The 22,796-nt window shown below is 43.1% G+C and overlaps 3 protein-coding genes across 3 annotated transcripts; 2 read left to right on the top strand and 1 right to left on the bottom strand.

Annotated features, from left to right (window-relative positions):
- Positions 1–3,005: 3,005 nt before the first annotated feature.
- Positions 3,006–7,344, top strand: LOC124655113 (cell division cycle 20.2, cofactor of APC complex-like). The gene is made up of 5 exons (XM_047194070.1): positions 3,006–3,373; positions 5,458–5,736; positions 5,842–6,111; positions 6,223–6,813; positions 6,908–7,344. Exons 1-5 carry the CDS (start codon positions 3,227–3,229, stop codon positions 7,049–7,051), a joined length of 1,431 nt encoding a protein of 476 aa, XP_047050026.1. The 5' UTR covers positions 3,006–3,226; the 3' UTR covers positions 7,052–7,344.
- A 3,167-nt stretch (positions 7,345–10,511) lies between these two features.
- On the top strand, positions 10,512–14,817 carry LOC124653514 (probable histone acetyltransferase type B catalytic subunit). The gene is made up of 10 exons (XM_047192568.1): positions 10,512–10,593; positions 11,363–11,404; positions 11,833–11,942; positions 12,108–12,176; positions 12,835–12,873; positions 12,961–13,034; positions 13,118–13,184; positions 13,536–13,614; positions 13,685–13,845; positions 14,057–14,817. Exons 1-10 carry the CDS (start codon positions 10,512–10,514, stop codon positions 14,726–14,728), a joined length of 1,395 nt encoding a protein of 464 aa, XP_047048524.1. The 3' UTR covers positions 14,729–14,817.
- A 1,472-nt stretch (positions 14,818–16,289) lies between these two features.
- LOC124651651 (protein transport protein Sec61 subunit alpha-like) lies at positions 16,290–19,934 on the bottom strand. Its single transcript, XM_047190692.1, has 7 exons — positions 19,858–19,934; positions 18,628–18,975; positions 18,193–18,420; positions 17,752–18,106; positions 17,538–17,662; positions 17,319–17,454; positions 16,290–16,836 (listed from the first exon to the last, which is right to left on the bottom strand). The coding sequence occupies exons 2-7, from the start codon at positions 18,969–18,971 to the stop codon at positions 16,597–16,599; spliced, it is 1,428 nt and encodes a 475-aa protein (XP_047046648.1). The 5' UTR covers positions 18,972–18,975; positions 19,858–19,934; the 3' UTR covers positions 16,290–16,596.
- Between the last annotated feature and the right edge of the window lie 2,862 nt (positions 19,935–22,796).

Below are 22,796 nucleotides of genomic sequence, written 5' to 3'. Positions count from 1 at the left end.
GGCGGACAGGTCCACTCCATCGAGTACGCCTTCAGTGTGAACCCCTTCCACCCGACGCCATGGGAGCGGGTTCCGTGAAAAGAGCCGATGAGTTCGGCTTCGAGGGTTGCCTTGATCTCGTCATGTTTCTTCTTGAGCTCATCGAGCGGATCCTCGTACTTGACCGGAGTGCTTTCCGCCATCTCGGATGTAGATGGCGATGTGGTGGATGTCGAAGGTTGTCCCACCGGGCGTGCCGGAATGTGTTGGCGTCGAAACCCACCGGCGGGCAGTGACTCGGCAACACAAGAGAGCCGGGAACAACTAGGGCTGCGGCTGGCCCCGGTCCCTCGCAGCGACGGCCCGCAAAGCCTCCCTGGTCACACGTCCGATGCTATCGCAAGGGCGTGCCACCCGACCTATACCCGGTCGGGAAGGTGTTGGATGATGCCTCGTTTAGTTTCCTGCATGGCATACACGTAAATGTTAAATACGAGCCTCGATCGGCTCTCGAGTTATCCCGTGAATCGGCTCAAAGAGCCGATCCACCCATGATTCGTACAAGGTGTCCGAATATATGGTGGTCCTGCTTGATCAAGATAAAGTTAATGCGATCTACGACGATTTAGGGTTTTCACCGCATAATCGGATCATACTACTCACGATTGGGCCTCGCGCTCGCGCACGGTGACCGTAAGCCGATCCTAGACAGGGCCTAAAAACCAACACGAGGTTGATCCCCAGAACGTCCCGTCTAGGGCTAGCAAACTCCACCCTACACGCCGCTGGATCCTCCAACCCTTTGTAAGGCCTAACTATTGCGGATGTTAAACTAATCCTTGATGAACAAGGAGCAACCGTAACGGATCGGATCTACTAAACTATGATCAAGCGGGTGCCGCCCCTACACCTAAAATAGGTGTAAGGGCGGCTAGACGTGCAAGGGTTGCATTACGAAAGCATATGATACGAAGAACAATGCTAACCCAAACACATCTAAGATAACTACGTTGCTCGCCATCAAAAAGGCTTCAGCACGAGCAACGCATGAACAACGTGGGTAGGCTTGTGCTGCCAAGATGCGATCTAGGCAGCATGGTGCTTACCGGAGAAACCCTCGAGACGAAGGAGTTGGCGATGCACCGAGATTTGTTTGTGTTGAACGTTGGTTGTTGTTTATTTCATAAACCCTAGATACATATTTATAGTCCAAGGGACTTTCTAATTCAGGCGTGCACCTAACCGTGCACGAGGAAAAAACTCTAACTCCTAACCGACACGTAATCTAATATGTTACAGATACAAGGGCAAACTAGCCCAAACTTTGCATGTAAGGCCGATTCACGTATTTCTTCTATATATATATCTTCAAGTCCATCTTGATCGCGGCCCACCTCTCGACTCGGTCAAATTCTCGGTGATAACAGATGGTGACAAGTGTGCATGCTATGTTAGTTCTTGGTGTGATTGTGTTGATCTATCTTACACTCTAAGGTTATTTAAATATGAACATTGAATATTGTGGAGCTTGTTAACTCCGGCATTGAGGGTTCGTGTAATCCTACACGCTTAGTGGTGTTCATCATCCAACAAGAGGGTGTAGAGTAGTCCTATTATGTGATCATTGTTGAGAGTGTCCACTAGTGAAAGCGGGATCCCTAGGCCTTGCTTCCAAGCATCGAATCTCCGTTTGTTTACTCGTTTTGTTGCATGTTTACTCGCTGCCATATTTTATTCAGATTGCTATTACCACTCATACTCATCCATATTACTTGCATCTCACTATCTCTTCGCCGAACTAGTGCACCTTTACATCCGACAAGTGTATTAGGTGTGTTGGGGACACAAGAGACTTCTTGCTTTGTGGTTGCAGGGTTGCTTGAGAGGGATATCTTTGACCTCTTCCTCCCTGAGATCGATAAACCTTGGGTGATCCACTTAAGGGAAACTTGCTGCTGTTCTACAAACCTCTGCTCTTGGAGGCCCAACACTGTCTACAAGAATAGAAGCTCCCGTAGACATCAAGAACCCTAGGACAACCACCTTTATTAGGCAGATCGAACGGCCCCCACGCTGCCGCCCGCCACCACCAACCAGCCTCCGACCACCTCCGGTGGAGGAAGATGCCACCTCCGACAGCGGAGGAGCTTGTCCAGGTGCTGCAGGTAAGCTGCATGCACAGCCGCAATAGTGCGTTCCCCTATAGCCGACACAACATGCCAACGAATAGGCTGAACGCTACCGCGCTGCAGCCTAGCAAGCTAAGCCACGCGGCAGCAGGGCAACACCGCCGCGTACATCACCAAGACGGGGTGATGCACGGGAGCAACTGCCACGCACAACCAGGGCCCGCTCGGCCCATCACGGGCCCAGATCGGGACTTGGCCGCACCATCGATGCCAGCAACCGCTCCAAAGGGCCGTTGTCGCCACCTGCCGCACCGCTTCGGCGATCACTACTAAGCCGTCCACACAACGCCATGCCAAGGGTTTTGCAGCTCGTCGCTGCGACAACACGAACAACCGCCGCGAGAGAGGAGCCCAACCGCGCGTAGCGTCCACTGCGAGATCTCCCGCACCACCTTCGAAGGCCAGGGCCGCCACCGACGCGGCGAGGTCAGCGACAACAACGGAGGAGCACCAGGGGATGAGGTCCTGTCGGCGGGTTTACCGAGCCTCCCAAGGTGTGCGACATAGGTGACTCACGAGTCACGACAGGTAGATCCATTGAGCGATCTTAATGGAAAAGGGGCGGCTTGGTTGGAAGAAAAAAATCTCGACCCCTCCCGTTCTGCTATTAATTGTAAGTGTTTTTAGGACATTAATAGTAAGTTTTTTTGAACATACATTAAGTTTATATACGTGTAATTGCGGACCATTTTATAATATTGTTATTATAAAATGAAATGAATGGCGGTTCAATTCAGAATAGGAAGCTGCACTAGCCGTTAAGGGTTCTCTTCGAGCCGAAGGACACGCAGGGTTCCTATTCCTAAAATACCCCCAACAAAATCCGCCGAAGTTTTTCAGTCAGGAAAAAAAGGAAAATCTGCCGAACACCAAACGCCCCCCAATCCTTCCCAAAACCTCGCCGCCGGCGAATTCCTCCGTGCCTCGCAACCCACATCGATCGCCTCCGCACTCCAACACGCTCGACTCTCTCAATTTCCTCGGATCAATTCTTGCATCCCGCTGGGCTGCTGGTTGTCTGATCCGTCGGGGGAATTTCTCGTTTTTCTCCCTCGCCCATGGAGGCGGCGGGCTGCAGCTCGTCCCGGCCGCCGAGACGCCGCCGGCCGGAGATTCTTCCGCCTGCGCCTGGATCCGCCGGCCCGAGTAGGCCGTACATGCCGTCCCTCTGCACCAACTCCAAGAACCCGTCCACCAAGTGCTACGTGAGTTGCCGCGAAAACCCCCTTTTCTTGCCTTCTTTCCTCCGATTCTTGGGGATATTCTTGGTTGCTTCGTTTGTCCGATTCCCCGATGGTTGCTGTGCTACATGATTTGCCGCGAAAACCCCCATTTTCTTGCCTTCTTTCCTCCGATTCTTGGGGATATTCTTGGTTGCTTCGTTTGTCCGATTCCCCGATGGTTGCTGTGCGCTCGCTCGCTCGTTCTTGATAGGGATCCCGTGCTTGCGTCCTAGTTATCCATGATTAGCCGGTTATTGACGAAATATTTGGTAATTTCCGAAAGAAATATTTGGTGGTTCTTGATGTTCTAGAGCAAATGGTCCGGTTAGTGGCTAATTTAGGAAATGTGTGATTGTATCCAAGATATGGATGAGTTAGCAGTTATGAATGCCAAGGAATGTTTTTCTTTTGTTATTATGGGACACGTGGTGATTGGTAAGAAGTAGTAGTACGATTCTTCCTTCCGAACAAAACTATTTGTGTTTATGCAGTTTCTTGCTCAGGACTTTTCCTGAAAGGGTCTCTTCTTGAAACACAACGCTATGTGATTTCACAGTTGTAAACCTCAGCGTGATTTCTTGATTTGTTCGCTAGAAATTAATATTTGATGGTTCTTGATGTTCTAGAGCAAATGGCCCGATTAGAGGCTAATTTAGGAAACGTGTGATCGTATCCAGGCTATGGGTGAGTTAGAAGTTATGAATTCCAAGGAACTTCTTTTCTTTTGTTGTATGGGACAGGTGTTGATTGGTAAGAAGTGCGTCTCCTCCTTCTGAACCAAACTATTTGTGTTTATGCTCAGGGCATTTTCTGAAAGGGTTTCTTCTTGAAACACAACGCATGTGATTTCACCGTTGTAAAGCTCAGCGTGATCTCTTGATTTGTTCGCTGGAAACAATCCATAATATTAGATCTAATCCGTATTGGTATTTTTACCAAAAACCTATTGAAACTGTATGATAGTGGACCACACGGCATTACGCATACTAGTGTTTATGTAAAGAGGCTCTTTATTTCAGCCCTAGATGGTTAATTCGTATATTTTTTTGAGAAGGAATGAATCATTTATAAACTGTAATTTTCTGTTCAAAATTTAATTCCTTTTGTGCAAAAAGGTAGAACATTCCCTGCGTCATATAATGCAAGACAAATAGTTAACATATACAAGACGACCCCGTAAGATTGGGTCCAAAAGAGAATAAAAACGCAAGGATGTACAAAGAACGGAAATGCTAAAATGGTTACCTTTTGAAATGCAAACATCGCAAAATATTTTGATTATATTTTTATAAAAGGTCAGTATGATTTCTTGATTAGTTCCTAGTTTTAATTGGCCCCATTTGGTGTTTGATAACTATTTCTGAAGATCTACCTGTACTGCTTTAAAAATGCAATACTCCCTCTGATCCAAATTACTTGTCACAGATTACAAGTAATTTGGATCAGAGTGACTACTTCCTTTAGGTCTCATTGGTGTTGGTATCATCAATAAGAAACTATTGAATGTGCTTTTTTCAGCCCTTGGTATGTCAAATATAAACAATGCATTGGTTCAGTGCATTCGGTTGCGAAAGATTAATCCTTCATAAACTTTAGTTTGTTCTCCTGTGCTCTTCATTTCAAACATGAATTGGTTGTCTGTTACGTTAGCACTGTGGTGTTTATATTTGATACAATTTTATGCATACATTAATATCTATTGTATACTTCTTAATATATATGTTGCTGCACTTACATGTTGAATGCACTGTTTTTATCTGTTTTCCTCTACAGTTCTTACTTTGAGCTTGGTTACTTCACATTAGAATCAGTATGAATCGTTATGTATTTGTGTCGCAGTTGCCTGCTCTGGAAAACTCCGACGGTATCATGTCATGTAATCACACCTCATTTCCTTCGGGTCGTAAATAAAACTTTGCCTCTTTTATGTACCAACTTCCAGCAAACACATCACTGAAATATACCAGGTGTAATGATTCTTAGCTTTCTGAGTAATTGTCTGATTTTACACTAACATTTGAAAAAAATAACATGTCTAATTTGTGTATGAACCTTTATAATTTTAGGGTGACAGATTCATACCAGATAGATCAGCAATGGACATGGACATGGCATATTACCTCCTTACGGAACCTAAGAAGGACCAGGAAAATGAAAGCATGGTACCACCAGCTAAACAAGCATACAGGAGGCTTCTAGCTGAGAAATTCCTGGGCGGCAGAACCAGGATTCTTGCCTTCAGGAACAAGCCACCAGAGCCTCAAGGGATGCTGCAGCAGATTTCAGCCGAAACTCAGACTTCCAGTCAGATCAATCCTGCTAAACAGCACCGAAAGATTCCAAAGGTATGCAAATTGTGTTGCTGTTTGTGGACCTTCTGCCTTCTGTCTCTTCAGGCAAGTACCATTATTCTATTTGTTACATTGTGCTTAGATTGCCTACTTTTTCAGTTTGCTGAGAGGACGCTAGATGCCCCTGGAGTGGTTGATGATTACTATCTTAACGTGTTGGATTGGGGAAGCAAAAATGTGGTGTCCATTGCCCTTGAGAATACCTTGTACTTGTGGAATTCATCTGATAGCTCAACTTCTGAGCTTGTGACTGTTGACGATGACAATGGTCCCATCACTAGTGTCAGCTGGTCCTGTGAGGGACAACATATTGCCATTGGCCTAAACTCTTCTGACATCCAGCTCTGGGACGCGAGCTCTAGTCGCAAGGTCAGCTCATACTGATACAACACTTGTACTGCATTGTAAACAACATCACTTGTACTGCATTGTACACACATCAGCTCATACTGATACAAATACATCTCATAAATTTTGCAGCTGAGAACACTCCAAGGTGTCCATGAATCAAGGGTTGGTTCGCTGGCATGGAACAGTAACATCCTGACAACCGGTGGAATGGATGGCAAGATCGTGAACAACGATGTCAGGATGAGATCTCATATTGTTCAGACATACCGAGGGCATGAAGCTGAGGTGTGCGGGTTGAGATGGTCAGGATCTTGTCAGCAATTGGCAAGTGGTGGAAACGACAACCTAGTGCACATATGGGATGCATCGATGGCATCTTCTAATCCATCACTGGGTCATACTAGATGGCTTCACAGGTTTAATGACCACTTGTCTGCAGTGAAAGCTCTTGCCTGGTGTCCATTTCAGAGCAACTTACTTGCCTCTGGTGGTGGTGGAAATGATAGATGCATCAAATTCTGGAACACGCACACAGGTTTATGTTTGAATTCTGTTGATACTGGAGCCCAAGTATGTGCACTAATCTGGAATAAGAATGAGAAAGAGCTACTGAGTGCTTGTGGTTTTATACAAAAACCACTCATTTTATGGAAATACCCATCAATGGTTAAATTGGCTGAACTTGAAGGTCACACTTCTCGTGTCCTCTGCTTGGCACAGGTATTTCTCTCTCTGGTGGCACAGTATAGTGATGATGATTGCTTGCTTATGCTGTTGATGAATGATTCCTTGTTATATTTTGTGTTTGTTGCAGAGCCCTGATGGCAGCACGGTAGCCTCTGTCGCAGCAGATGAGACTCTAAGGTTCTGGAATGTATTTGGAACTTCTGAAGCACTGAAACCTGCAGCCAAGACTGTACGCACTGGAATGTTTAATAGTTTCAGCCATATCAGATGAAGTGTGTACAGTAAGGTTTGCTTGAGCTAGGATTGTGGGTAGAAAATCTCCAAATACTATAACAAAGCTTACAAAAGATGCAGTTATTATCTAGTACTTGATCACCATCCATATCTTATGGGAATTGACCAACTTCGAATTGTAACCAGCCAATCTGATGGACAGGGTACTGAAGGTCCGCTTTAGCTCTTGATGCCTCTACTGTCTCATAGTGAATGTTTATACTAATAGACAAATTAGCCATTATTTTGTTCAAGACGTTTATCATGATTTATATCGCTATTTCAAAGCCACCCTAAAAGTCATTCTCCTGCAGCTTGTTCACATCCTTTGTAATGCTCGTCAGTGACCATGCGTCGTTGTCTTGGGTCTTGGGTTGTATTTGCCTATTCTTAGGCTTGTGAGTTTTTCTTCCTATCAAGTATCAACGCACCGAGACGCAGGCTTTGCTGCCTACATGCATATATGTATATGCTTTATCACTTTTGAATGGTGACTTTTGAAATGTCTTGAATACTTTAATGTAATATTTACCTTCAGAAAATTGCAGTTGTTTTCTCGTATGCATTTATCTTCAATGTGGTACTACAATAATCATGAGTAACAACAATGACTTGAAATAACAGTAGAGAAATTTTGTTGTTTTCCACAGGATTACTGTTTTCTGTTCTCATTCTTTTTTACAGTAAAAGATGTAGCTGGCTTTGGCTATAAAGATGTGAAAGATGTATAAATCCTGTTCTTTCGTAGTGATGATGACAGTACTAGGGACTTGAGGAACTGACTGTTCATTTTTGTCTGAGTCCTGGTGACAATAGAAAACCTGTGTATAAAATTCTCTCGCTGACTTAGTGCTGGTGCCTCAGGGGCTGATCTTGAGATGTACTCCCTTTGTCTCATAATATGATGTTATTACAACCAATATGCTCCTATATTGGTTGTAATAACATCTTATACTACAGGACTGAGAGAGTAGATAGTATGTATTTTTTGGGATGATTATTTGTTGATGATTTACAAACCGAAGCTTTCCTTCTGTTTCATATGTTGCAACTAGAGAGGTTACTGTGAGATGATCGTTCCGTATTGCTGTTTCTTACAACATATATTGGCAGTTATAGACCCTTCGGATTGTAGACATCTATGCAAGGAAATGACGTCATCTGTGAGTGAAAGTTACGCTAGTTGCTTTTTTTTATCTCCTTATATAAGCTCTTCAATTAGCTCTGCTTAACCAGACGGGTAAAATGTTCACTTTTTCCTGTCCTATGACTGTCATGTTCAAGAAGCAAAACAGAGTGTATTCTGCTCCCATGCCTGGTGGTTTTGTCTCGTCGTCGTGCAGCTTGTGTTACAGTAGTGTACTTCTCTATGTCGTGACCCAACACGTCTCGACAAATACATGCGTATCTCGATAAATTAGAGTCACTTACTTCCAGACGAAGGGAGTAGGTTTGTTAATTACGTGGCATTCTCTCTATCGCCAGTTTGGGTTGTTGAGCGCTGCCACCAAGGAAGAGTTTTTTTGGGCTACACGAGACATTGTGTGAATAAAAATAAGGTTTGGCGTGCTTGAAAAAATAACAATCCCACCAAAAGTGTCTCAACTTTGTCAAAAAGTGTCTCAACTTTGTCAAAAATTGGATGTATGTAGACACTGTCTAGTAATTAGATACATCTAAATTTTAACAAAGCTGAGACAATTTTGTGGGATGGAGGGATTATCTTGATTGTTCTTTGGTTGCTCAGATGATCCAAACAAGTAGAGACGACAGCCAACGACTGAAAATACACGATTGTTCGAGTGAGGTGTATGCTATGATAATCTGCATTAACGTTGCTCATAGTGTAGCTCTACTTATAGTAGGAGAGAATCTCAAGTTGAGGGGTTAATCGTTCTAGTTTGAAGGACAAGTTGGGTTTTTGTTGCAAAAATGGTTGTTTCTTGACCACTGCTGTTAAGTCCCCTGGATAACGAAAATATTGGATCTAACTAATGAAGAACAGATGGTGGATTTTCATCCCAAAAGAGCAAATCCATCAATGCCAACAAGGGAATGATGTGTCATTGACATATACAACCAACGGAAGTCAAACATAGGATTTTTTTTAATAGCACCCCCCCCCCCCCCAACACACACACACACCACACCCCACCACCTCTTGTCGAGCCGGCATTTTCATACCACCCAGCTTTGACAACGTTGAACACTTGTTGGCGCACGTGGACCACTTAGCAATGTAAAATCACAAAACTCACCACGGGATCCGTCGGGACACATTTCATCGCCTTTCAAGGATTTCTGAAGGCAAAAAAAAAAACTCATATCTAGGTCTAGCCGAGGTATATCTAGGGTGACTGAAGGCATAAAATTCTCATGTCAAGGTCTAGCCAAGGTATATCTAGGATGAGTGGGGCAATGACACCCCGATCATACATGATATATGTTTGACCGAAGAAGTGGTTGTTGCACTAGTCAACTCCAGGTGGCAAAGAGCCGACATCGAGGTGCCAGACCTTCCCATTGATGTAAGAGATCCGCTGCGAGATCACAAATCAGAAGAGAGTGCACATTGCTATGGACTCTCGATCTCAATATACTCCAACTCATCCACGGCATATGTACCCGGAGACAAACCCGAAGGCAACCACTCACACATCACCGTGCTATTACCTTCATACCGGTAAATTAGGGTAATGCGCACATTGAGAAAAACTTTAGCTATTAATTTGGCCAACAATATATGAGGCATATGCCACAAAAATTATACCATTGGAACCCGGTAAGGAGGTATAGTAGCGATGACCATGGTCATCGTGCAGTGCCAATTGTCTGCCACCATAATGAGGATGCATGCCCCCGGACACGCACCACGAATCGCGGATCAACCGATGCGAGAGGTCACCACGTCAAAAGGTCACAGAGACCGCCAAAAGCCCACAAGCACTCTCGTTCATAGTAGCCTCATGCCTACCTCACCGGTGGCAGTGGTGGCAGCCGGTGGCAGTACTAGACCCGATATTGTTAAGGCCTTGTTCTTTTAGGTGAGATTTTTGATGGACTGAAGGGGATTAAAGAGGTACTAAATCCCTTGCAAGCCTAAATTCCTCCAATATACTTCAATCCGCTTGACGCGGGGATTAACCGAACACGGTCTAAGCTGGCAGATCTCTCCTTCAATGTGGGCCGTCCATCCAAGATCGGACGGCTAGAGTTGCAGGCTACCAATCTGTCCTTGATAAGGAGTTGGAAGAAGAAAGAATTCCTATTGTACCCCTGGATAGCCTCACTTGTCGCTCACAAGACAAGACTCACCACTCCCTTCCCTCCCCGCAGCAATTCCCCATTTCCCGCCTCCCCCTTCCCCCATCTCCCGCCTCTTCTCCTCCCTCAAAACCCCAAACCCTAGCCCGCCCCCGCCCCCGCCACCAGATCGACCCGACCAGACCAGACTACCCATGGCGCTCAAGCAGAAGGGGAGCGCCGCCGCCACCGCCGCCGACGCCAACAAGCGCCGCCGCGTGGGCTTCGCCGGCATCGGTACCCAACCCCGGCCTTCCCCGCCTCCTCTCTCGATTCGTAGATTTAGTTTCGCTTAGGCTGCGGCTGCGGCTGCGGCTGGTGGTCCTGCGAGTGTATCGTTAGATCCTGAGAGGCTCTCGCGTAGGCTCGTTGCGGCGGGGTTTGGCGTAGAGGCGCACGCGGGGGCCACTGATCTGAGGCGGAGGTGGTCTCGACCTGAGGTGTTCCTGCTGCCGGATTCGTGCTCCGTCGGGTTCAGACGGAGTGGCCTTCCCTTGCTGGGCAGGATCAAGTGTGCGATTTTCTTGAAATGTTCTGTGTTAGGCATCAGGGGTTGTGATTTTGCCAGCATATTTAGTTTTGGCATCGGAGAGTTCTGTGTGGCCAGTACCGATACGGGTACTTCACAAGTGCACATTGCTTGGTGCTTACTTGTGGAGCTGTTGATCTGGTTATTTTTGCACGGTTACTTGCATCATGTGGAAGGATTAAGATGCTCACTGCATTTCAGAGAGAACTTTTGTATCTTCGCTAGTTTGCTTACGGAATCGCCGACTGCTTGATTTGTTAATTGTGCTGATGAGAGGTTCAATAAATTGGCCTGTAGAAACAGCGAGGACAGTAACTCTTTCCAAATTCTGTTGGCCTTGTAGAGCTGTGGTTTGCCTGTGTTGTTTATGATGTAAATGTGTTAATCTTCTGCCATTTGTTTTGCTGCTTTATGTAATCTTTTTTTGCGTAGGTACATGACCAAATTTAACGTAATATCTTTATATATGTTCTGCAGATGCTGGAACTGAGGCAAATGATTGCATGCAAGTGTTTATTGGTATGGAATTGCCTTCCTAGTCTTATCTAATCTGAAATATTTCGGTTGCAGCCATTAATATTTTTTCGAAGTTTCTGTTGTGCAAATCTGCACTAGCTTATATAACAGGGAATTGCAGCTGGAAATTTGTAGCAATAACTATATTGGTCTATTGCCACATAAGAGAAAGATACATACTTGGAGTAGAGTTATAAGTAATAACAGAATCTTAGTGTACCAAAAGTTGAGGTGAAAACATGACATAGTGTAAAGAAGAATTATGTAACATAATGCTAAATTATGCGCCGTTCATGCTTAGTTACAAGTTTTAATTAACTGTAAGCAAACAATTATACCTGTCAGTTCTGGAACGGAACTCAATGAACATATAATACAGTTATCTGTGGTCTTCACTTTTTTGATGTATTTTGCTGTTGGCATCACCGCAGCAAGAAATTCTGATGATGTGGGCTCAGAAGACAGCATTTCTCTAGAGCCATTTGACCTAAATCATTTCTTTGGTGAAGATGGCAAGATATATGGCTACACAGATCTCAAGGTAGAAAACAAATTAGTAGATTTATTATCTTTCCGTAGATAATTTTAATGATGAAATAACAGGCTCTACAACTCCTGCGTTCTTTTATTCCTGTTTGTATCTTTGACACGCTTGTTATTTGCAATATGGAATCCTTGTTTATGTCTGATATCTCAATTGGTGCAGATCAACGTATGGATAAGTGCTATATCATTGCATGCGTATGCTGAGATTTCATTCAAGGAAACATCTGACGTGAGTACTTGTTTTTCTAAAATTTATTTCTACAAGTATTGGTTATTCTGTTGTGATATTATGAGACTATTTTACGTTCACGTGTCCTGAATCTTAACTTTGTCTGCACAGAACTACGGATAATCTCTACTTTTTTGTTACGCTCGTGATTACTGTTTGTTGCAATCTGTTTCTTATTTATATGCATGTAGTATGGTTAGTGGTAACCATTTGTTATAATATAAACATTAAGCATTTGGTTTTTATTGCTAAAATATGCTTCCTATCACAAATAGCATATTAGCATGATGTGGTTAATCATTTAAATGTTTATAGCTGGCACCACCTCTTCGATAATTTCCACTTGCAAACATTGTGAAATATCATGTAGATATTTTGTTGTTGCCACTTTTAATTGCGTGCATTTGCCATGCGTTTTTACATGAGTTTGCTAAAATAGAAATCTTGTTTTTTCATAGCACTCATCTTGTTTAACCACTAACCATCAGCATGACAACTTTAATTTCTTACACTAATGATTCTGTATAGTGTATACTGTTATCCGACTTAATCTTGAGTCTGGAACTTCACATTTATTTTGTCAGTAATGGTAACTAACTAACCATATCCTGCTTTTCTCAAGCCATCAAATAACATATAATTGATTAATTTCTTTCAGGGAGGGAAAGGAATCACAGATCTAAAACCTGTCCTTCAGGTAAAGGTCTATTTGTGTAGAATGCCTTTCAATGGAAGAAACTTCCACATGCATGACTTTGTAATATTCATTTGCTCTTTTTGACAGAACATTTTTGGGGAAAACCTAGTAGAAAAGGATGAATTTCTGGAAACATTCTCAAAGGAATGTGACTATATAAGGTACCTTTATTTACAGATCCCAACAGCTGCATTTCTGTATTACTTCTGGAGTCAGGGTGGGACTTATTTTTTCATCTGTGCAGTGATGTTGTGAAGAATGGTACCCCTATTAAACATTATGCCTCGGACGAAGATGATTTGGCAGTTGAGGTAGGTATTCTTTTTGAACTGCCAGATGAGTGATTTGATTGATGACATTTTGTTGACTTGGTTCTTAAACTTAGCTCATAAATGAAGTTCTTTAAAGAGATGTTTACCTATCAAGATCTATTACTTAGTATATTAAGATGCAGTTTTGCATTGATGCTTCTGCAGAGTAAATGTTCATGTGATTGTGAGAATATTACTTCTCCAGTTTCAGAATTCTGTGTGGATATCTGGTTTAGATCTAAACTAGTTGCATTCAAACTGTTGCCATCCTCCTTTTGTTTTATTTGAGATATTAACATACTCATTTAGGGCTGCTTTTGTCCTGAGTTTGATCTGCTTTTTTGTTTCTAGATTGTTCGAGTTGAACTCCAAGGTGCTGCTGCATTTCTTTATTCCCGTCTGATATCACTTGTTCTGCTTCTGGTTGAAGGTAACTGAAAGGTTTAGAGTATAGTGGTCAAATCAGTTTGGAGCCTTCTTCTAACACCATTGCACTCTAGGTTCCACACCTATAGATATCACAGAACATGGATGGGAAATGCTCCTTGTAGTGAAGAAGGCAGCACTGGAGTCATCTGCTTCAGAATATCAGTTACTAGGCTTTGCAGCCTTCCATCATTTTTATCGTTACCCTGAGAGCACGCGCTTGCGTATAAGTCAGGTTGGACCCCTATTGCATCTTGAACTGTCTATTTCATGTGTCTGCACTATTTCTGTTATATATGTAGTCATTTTCTTTGAAGCAAGCTTATATATTCTGTTACATCAGATGTTTGACCTACTTCAACATAATTGCATAAGCTTATTTTTGGGAAGTAAAGTGGTTGTCCTGCTTTGGATGTTCTGCTGATATGTCACTTTTGCTTTCACAGATACTGGTCTTGCCACCTTATCAGGGTGAAGGCTATGGGCGTTGTCTTCTCGAGTCCATCAATTCCATCGCGGAATCTGAGAACATATATGATGTAACCATAGAAGACCCTTCTGATTATCTGCAGTATGTACGTTCGTCCATCGACTGTCTCCGTCTTCTCACCTTTGAGCCAATCAAGCCTGCTCTTGGTGACATGATCTTGTCCCTGGAGGGGACCAACCTGTCAAAAAGGACCGGCAGTTTGACAATGGCTCCACCGACTGACCTGGCTGAGACTGTACGACTGAAGCTGAAGATCAACAAGAAGCAGTTCCTGCGGTGCTGGGAGATCCTGATCTATGTACACCTTGATTCCGAGGACCGCAAGTGCATTGACAACTTCAGGGCCTGCATCTACGACCGCACCAAGGGCGAGTTGCTTGGTGGTGCCTCTGGAACCAACGGGAAGCGGCTTGTCCAAATGGCAACTAGTTTTGATGAGGAATCATCATTTGCTGTGTACTGGACAAAGGAGGGTGCAGACTCAGATGATCAGACGGTCGAGCAGCAGCCAGAAGATCTCAAGACTCAGGAGGAGCAGCTGAATGAGCTGGTGGAAAACCAGATTGATGAGATCGTTGAGGTCGCCAAGAACGTTAGATCACGTGGCAAGGATAAGTTGACGGCTTGATCGTGTGAGCTAGGTTCTTCGCTTGGTGAAAGATCATCTGTAGCTCGAGGATAGATAGTGGAAAAAATGTTAACGGGAGGTTATTTCGATGTGGAGATATGTGTCATTCAGACATTTTGACCAGAATGTTATATTATTATGCTTCTGCTTCAACTTTGTAAGAATGCGGTGACACCTCATGTTATTTTAATCACCTGTTGGAAAACAATTAAATATAACTGCAACATGCTAGTATCATACTACCTCTCCCTCTATCCTGTGAAAGTTAACTTATATTTATCTAAATTTAGATACATTTAGACATTATTTAGTGTGTGAATACATCTAAATTTAGACAAATTTAAGATAAGCTTCATGAGATGGAGGGTATAGTATTGAAAAAGCAACGGCATTGGTATCTAAATTTTGATGTACATAGCAAAAAGTGTTTTTGACTCCCGAGCTCCAGTGCTCTTGCCATTTAAAAAAATTAAAAGATACTTTTACAACTTACCAAAAAATCTGAAAATAATTTTGGGGACTTTCAATGATACATCTCACAGTCATGTAAAATCTCAACCCTAAATTCGTTTTATTTTGTGCTAGACAAGAATGACAAAATCTGATATGGTTTTAGAGATTTGAAAATGACTACTCAGATCTACACTTTTGTCATTTTTGTGTAGATCAGAATATAAAGTATTCGAAGTTGATATTTTACAAGTTTGTGGATACAACATTGACTATATACAGATTTATTTTCGGATTTTTTTTGAAGCTTAAAAATATGATTTTTTATTTTTTTAAAGAAACAGGGCCCATGTGCACCAATCTCGTCCTGTATATAGTTACTAATCTAAGACATGTTTCATGGGAGTAGAGCGAGTACTTCCTCTAAGTTACTGATTTAGTACTTTCTCTGCTCTAAAATAAGTGTCAACAATTTTTACTCCCAAACTAAGACATTTATTTTAGCACTGAGGGAGCACAACTTCAGCTACACGTGATGCGTCCCACTGGAAATTTTCCTATGAAAAGTGCAAAAGTTAGGTAAGTATTACTCCCTCCGTCCATAAAGAGATGTCTTAAGTTTTACTAAATTTGGATGTATCTAGACCCAATTTAGTATATACATCCCAATTTTGATAAAATTGAAACATCCTTTTTTTGGACGGATGAATATTACAGTAGCAAAAAGTCTATATAGGCTCTGAAGTGCTCTCTGATTAGTAAGGCTTTTAATTAATTGCTCAAGTACTTGACTCTTATTACTGTAGCAAAAAGTCTATATAGGCTCTGAAGTGCTCCGTGATTAGTAAGGCTCTTAATTAATTGCTCAAGTACTTGACTCTTTTATTTCTTTTTATTTACATGGTGGTTACATTTGACTGTTCGTTCATCTAAAGGACATCACCTCAATGTGACAACAGCTAAATGTTGAAAAGAAAAACGAAACCAGATAAGAGCAAAGAGCAACAACAATGTTCAGAACATGAGATAAATATCACAGGTGTCTTGCAAATCGCAAAAAAACTGCATTACTTCATAGTTCAATGTATCAGAGAGATTAACAAGGGTCACAAGCAAAAAAGAAACATATACTCAGCTCTGGATAACTAAATTGATCCCAAAACATTCAGTTGCTATAGTCAAAAGACATGAGAAGGCTACAAAGATGGTCGATGGTGGCCATGTCCGTCCTTGGACAGGTCCGCCACCAAACTGGCCTGAGAATGCACGCAGCATCTACAAATTTCTCAACTGTAAATAAGTCGGGCAGCCTAAACATAATTTAAGATCTCCAGTTACAACCACAACAGCCAGCCAAGAAGTACTAAGACCGTCAAGAAGACTGAGCTGCAGCCATAACATGCCCCCAAAGCTATGAATCAAAAACCAAAGAAACCAAGCTCTGTCGCTCTTTCCTTCTCAAAGGTCTCGAAGTATTGGTAGATGATGGTAACGGCCAGCAGTATACCGGTTCCTGAACCGATAGCACCCATGAAATCAGCCAGAACAGTCAACGCCCCAATGCATACTCCACCAAATGCAGCAGCAGTAGGGATGTATCTGTTCAATTCCTTCTGCAAGTTTGACTCACGATGCCCTGGCATCACCATTTGTTGTTCCTGTTCAATTACACAACGATTAAATACAAGTTTTTTGCAAGCTGGACTACATCACCAAAAACAGACAACAAAACACCACAATTTAACACTTGTGTCTATATTAGCAAAATACAATTGAACTGAGCAACTTTTGATGTCCTACAGAAAAACAAACTAGTTCTACAGACAGACAATAATGTCTTATTACTGGATCATATACCAAAATAATTGATGTTTAAACTTGCATAGTATCATACAGATATTTGGAGTTCTATAAGCACAGATTTCAGAATTTGAAAACTGATGTTTAAACTTGCATAGTATCATACAAATATTTGGAGTTCTATATGCACAGATTTCAGAATTTGAAAACTTGCCACCTTACATGAAATTACACATGTGACGCGCATAATATTATTATGACTTGTGAGATATGATACATCATACATGCAAAAAGGAATAGCAACTAGACAAGACAAATACTGCATATGCACTTTGTTTACCTTGAGCTGCTTAGCAACATCCTTGGCCGATGAACCAGAAACTTCAATCCATGTTTTTGAGAAGAGAGCACATGCTGACAGCATAAAGACCACATAGAACAATGCATGGAATGGATTCGCCAGGATATCAGCCAAACTGCAGTTTACACAACATGGTAAGTATAACCTAGGACAACAAAATGGAACCACAAGGTGCCAAGAAACAAATTAATTATTCACCTGGATGGTGCAGTCACATAGTAAGCAAGACCACCAACGGGGATAGAATGACCAGAATATTCAGACTCCTTCCATATACCGAGAAGGTTAACCAGGAAATTTCCACTGTACTTCCTGTACAGAAGCTGCAATAAACAATTAAAACAAGTCAGCACCTAACCATGCATGCAAGTGATTACAATAATTGGTACAGCTCTCAAACTGAATCCTGTACCTGGGAAATGAAGTACAGGTTGGTAATCAGTGCAGAGTGCAGAATGATGGGCATGTTGGAAGTGTAGAACAGCTTGATGGGGTATGAGCCTTGCTGCCCACGAGCATTCTTTGATCTCACTGGAAGCACAACACGAAAGCCTTGGAAATAGATAACTATGAGGAAGACCAAGACAGTGGCGAGCAAATTGGTCACATTTGGCAGATTCTGACGGTAGAAAGCCTCTCGTAGGGCGCGGACTTTATCAGATCGAGTAATCAACAGATGGAACAATGCAATGACAGCCCCTTCAAATTCAGCACCACGTCCACTGTTGATGGTTGTGGGGCTAAACGCCTTCCAGATGATATTCTCACTACATAACAACAAATTTACCATAAGCCAACTTGCAATGGAGTAACACATCAACAAGTAAGAAAAAGGAAGTTCAGTATTGCTTACCAGATGTTGGTAGCAATGAACAGAGAAATGCCAGAACCCAAACCATAGCCCTTCTGGAGAAGTTCATCTAGACAGATGACAATGATGCCAGCAAAGAAAAGCTGAAGGATAATGAGAATAGCATTGCCAGTTCCAAGTTGGCTCACACTGCCATACATTCCAGACAGAACATACGCCACAGCTTCCCCAATGGCAATCAGGATGCCAAGCAACTTCTGTGCACCATTCCTGAGTAAAGAAGTAGAGCATTCATCAGAATAATACTGGATATATTATGACATGAATGAGCAAGCTTTGCATTCACTGCCAATAATTCAGTGTGCAAATGAGAAACTACATGTAAATGAGACTATGGGCATAATAATACTCATGAACATTTATAACTTCAAAAAGAAAACTAAACCACATAATTATGAAATTTCAACAAGTACTTACAGGAGAGCACGATCCTCTCTCACACTGTTGTCAACTTCAATAATCTTGGATCCCACCAGGAGTTGCATGACCATTCCAGATGTGACAATTGGGGTAATACCCAGCTCCATGACAGTACCACGGTTTGAGGCAAGGATAACACGCATCCAGTAGAAAGGATCTGCTCCAGTAGTTGAGTGGATGCCATAGAGCGGGAGCTGACTGCACACCAGGAAGATGAAGAGAGAAATGACGGTGTAGATCACTTTTTCCCTGAATGGTATCTTCCTGTCAGCACTCTGCACCTCCGGCAGGAAGGCCAAGAAGGGCCTGACGAGATGCAGCACGCGGAAGCCGCCAGCCATCTTTCTGTGCCCACCAAAAGAAAACATATCAGCATTATGTACAGCAATTCACATGGATAATCTGATACATCGAATAACACAGTAAATGCCACAGCAATTCGCATTTGGCTTACACATAAGTGAACCTGGCTAGACATGCAGACATGTATAAAAACAAAACGAAACTTAGCCACATAAATCAGCCAGGCTCCTTACATTCAAAATGTGAGGAGTTCTATTTCAGCTCATTTGTATCACAATAAGATGAAAAACTGTTAACTTTCTCATTAATACTTGATGACATCTATATTTCAGTTCAAACAATTCGAGCAGTTGTTGCTACGCAAAGCCAAATACAAGGGAACAGACAGTTTACAGCTGCTTACAAATTCTCTGGCCTATCTACAAAGTGTCTGAATTACAACTCTCGGATATTAATTGGGTCAACTAGGTTGGATCGCAAAGCAATTTAGCTAGTATTCCTTGCAAACTACTACACGACAAGCCAGCTGCCAGAACCAACGCTTTGCTTAAACCCATATATATATAAAAAAAGGAAACTCCACGAGATCAAGCACAGATCCACCAACGAAACATCACATCGCATCATTCGCACCGACCAAATATCGCCGTCAATAAACGACCCCGGCGAACGTCGCAGCCAAGCCATGCAACGGTCGCGGCATCCTAGATTCGCATGGATCTGGACGGCTCACCAACCTACCAAGCCAGCCGGCCGCATCACCTCGAGAGTCTAAGCACGGATGCACGGCTCAGCGCTAGGCGAATTCCGACACGGATCGAGCAGGGAAACAGCGGCACGCGACACAGATCTGCGCGCGAATCGGGAAGGGACAGGGATCGCGGGATCGCCGCGAGATCCGGAGGGAGGACGAGCGGGGGATACCTGGCCGCGGACGCCGCCGGCGAGGTGGGCGGGAGGTTCGCCGCGGGCGGGCGGGCGTCGAACCCTAGGGAGGGAGGAGGGAGACGGGCGGCGAGAGGGAAGCTACGGAGAGAGGGATGGAGAGAGAGAGAGGTGGGTAATTAATAGCGGGGAGTTGAGAGATCTGAAGAGGATGGGGACGAAGCCCAGCACGGGTTCCAGTCGCTGCGGGTGGGGCCGGGTGCGGGCGAGGAGGCGTGTGGGCCGTCGGATCTGGATCGAGCGATGGATAGTGGGTCTCTGTGACGTGGAACCGGGATTGGGATGGCCACGTCACCGGAATGACTCGCAGAGCCCCGCAGGGCAGTGGGAGATTGAAATTTTGCCAACGTTGGAGGTCGTGAATGAAAGCTACTAGTACTGTACAAGGGTTTGGCGAGCTCATGCGCGGTGAACAATGTCTTTGGTCCGGTATTTTTTGACAAAATTGTTTTCATAATTTTTCAGTGATTTTCTTAATAACTTCTTGTTATAGTAATTTATTAGTAGAAATTCTCAGCTCTGGCAAAAAAAAAAAACAGCACCAATTTTATCCGTGAAGATCTTCAACTTCGTCCAGAGTAACTTCCCGATCTTTATTGTTTAATAGTCATTTTTAAGGGTCGTTAAGTACCTGCATTATCTGAAAAGTAATTTATTGGTACAAATATTTCGCTTCGACAATAGTTTGTCGACCTATCTGAACAGTAATAACAGCTAGATCCCTTTATGTGCGTATTGTATCGGCTACCCTAGTTCTAGCTACATGCAAGAACCGATGCAAAATAATTATCATGCTTGAACTTCATATAATTTTAGCAACTTGTAACATGTAAACTTACTTGAGATCTCATATATCGGCAACCCCAGAAGTTCATATGCCGGTGAATAGCATGATGAGTTTGGTTAATCAGTATGAAACACCCAATGTTAGAAACTTCAATATCATGCAAGAGGACGTTTCACCTTTTTATTCACCGGTAAATAACTTGCAATATGTTGATTCACCTTCGCACATGCCGGTGGACAAAGGATCTCAGCCATTATATGATGCGCCTCATTTAGTATATGATGTGCCTCATTTAGTAATTTTTCAGCACCACATGCTACTAGTCATATCCATAATTCGGCTCCGCACCTTCACCATAGTTTTAGCCAAATAAGTGAAAAATCAACAGGAGCTCATGTGACTTGCTCAAGTACTGCAACGGATAGTACCTCCCTTGCACAATTGCAGATTTTCGGTAGCAACCAAGTCTCATTGCCAAAAGAATCTAAAATGTTGGGGGAAAGCATATCTAAAGTGGGCTAAGGAGAAATTTATGACTCATTCGAACAAAATCAATCCGTAGCCTAAAGATAATAACATCGATAACATCATCACATTTGATGATCTATCGGAGGAACAACGTCCAGCCTAATCTCAAGGCGGAGCATGAAAGAAAAAACATTTGATGCATCTAAAATGCATTTATGATCTTTGTAGTTTATTGTGCCATAATCCATCATAATTGATTCGTATAAGTGGTTATAATCATGATTTAGAGGATTTTTCTAAAATATCCCTTTTATTTGTATTATAACCCTGTAGGCAGGAAAACCCTATTTTACCTAGTTTGACTTTCATGGACCTTCACGTACTCTGAAGGACATAAGATTTGTTTTCTACCGATTTTTTTGGAAAAAATACTTGGTGCACTTGAACCCCACCTGGGCCAGCCAGAGGTCAAAAGGAGGGCAAATGGCGTGGGGTGATACCCCCTGCGCACCATGGGGTCCACTTCCCCATCCTAGCTCTGATGTTGTCGGTCTTTGTGCCCTTGGACTCATCTTGACCTAAAAATGTCTATATATACAACCGTCTTCGCGGTCAGGAAGCATGGCACACCACGAAACACAAAATAGAGGAGGTCTAGTGAATATTGGTGGGGAAACACCATCAGAGCGTTGCTGCTTCACAACTCCAACCTCTCCAACATATCCTTCATTTGCATGATGAAGAGGGAGTAGTCCATCCCTAGAATATGGGTTTGTGGAAGTAGCTTGTTCTATCTCTCTCTCATGTTGTCGTCGTGGTGAACATACATATGCCATGGGTAGGCTTATGTTGGGGCTAAATGTGCACCGAGGGATCCGGAGGAGGGGAGATTAAGGAGAAACTCACACAAACACACACGAGACACACGATCTACCCAGGTTCAGGGCCCTCGTGAGGAGGTAACACCCCTACTCCTGCATGTCTGTACTATATGAGCTCAACAGGGAACTACAATGGTGTTCTTCAGCTCTTGGCCAAAGGTAGAAGATGATGTCTAAAGGGAGAAAACCCTAAGTGGGATGTACCGTCGAGCTAGTAGGAACCTCCCGTGCAAGGGAGCTACCCCTCTCCTTATATAGTGGAGAGGAGGCTTACAAGAGAAGGAACTAGGGGAAAAGGAGAATCTTGGCTTACATCAGCCGATCTTGGACTGTAGCCTTGACCCCCAGAAGTCCTTGCCTGTGTCTTGTGTGCGCTGACCTCTGCTGGTCTGCACACTGTAGAACCTTCGTCACCTCTGCAGTCTGGCTTCAATTGGAAGCTAGCGGGACTTCGTCATAAAGTTGATCTTGCGTATCTCCTTAATGACCCACAAGTATAGGGGGTGTATCGTAGTACTTTCGATAAATAAGATTGTCGAACCCAACAAGGAGCAGAAGGTATTGACAAGCAGTTTTGATCAAGGATTCACTGTAAAGACTAACAAACAGGTTTTCAGGGGTATTTGGTATTGCAAATAAATAAAGTACGAGTAAATAAAAAACAGTAATAATAATTGCAGCGAGTGGGCCAATCCTTTATAGAGCAAAGGACAAGCCGGTTGTTTAACTTATGATGACTAAACATTCCTGAGGACACATGGGAATTTCGTCAAGTGCTTTTG

This window comes from Lolium rigidum, chromosome 5 (assembly GCF_022539505.1).
Source record: "Lolium rigidum isolate FL_2022 chromosome 5, APGP_CSIRO_Lrig_0.1, whole genome shotgun sequence".
Lineage (NCBI taxonomy): Eukaryota > Viridiplantae > Streptophyta > Magnoliopsida > Poales > Poaceae > Lolium > Lolium rigidum.
Note: the sequence above shows the minus strand (reverse complement) of the source record. Positions and strands in the feature narration are given on the sequence as shown.

Coding starts and splice junctions, on each gene's coding strand:
- LOC124653514 (XM_047192568.1), top strand. CDS start 10,512: ATGGCGCTCAAGCAGAAGGGGAGCGCCGCCGCCACCGCCGCCGACGCC. Junction 11,405..11,832: donor TTGCATGCAAGTGTTTATTG/GTATGGAATTGC, acceptor GCATCACCGCAG/CAAGAAATTCTGATGATGTG. Junction 13,035..13,117: donor AAGGAATGTGACTATATAAG/GTACCTTTATTT, acceptor TCATCTGTGCAG/TGATGTTGTGAAGAATGGTA.
- LOC124651651 (XM_047190692.1), bottom strand. CDS start 18,971: ATGGCTGGCGGCTTCCGCGTGCTGCATCTCGTCAGGCCCTTCTTGGCC. Junction 18,107..18,192: donor TTCATTGCTACCAACATCTG/GTAAGCAATACT, acceptor GTTGTTATGTAG/TGAGAATATCATCTGGAAGG. Junction 17,455..17,537: donor TATGTGACTGCACCATCCAG/GTGAATAATTAA, acceptor TGTAAACTGCAG/TTTGGCTGATATCCTGGCGA.
- LOC124655113 (XM_047194070.1), top strand. CDS start 3,227: ATGGAGGCGGCGGGCTGCAGCTCGTCCCGGCCGCCGAGACGCCGCCGG. Junction 3,374..5,457: donor ACCCGTCCACCAAGTGCTAC/GTGAGTTGCCGC, acceptor TTATAATTTTAG/GGTGACAGATTCATACCAGA. Junction 6,112..6,222: donor ACGCGAGCTCTAGTCGCAAG/GTCAGCTCATAC, acceptor TAAATTTTGCAG/CTGAGAACACTCCAAGGTGT.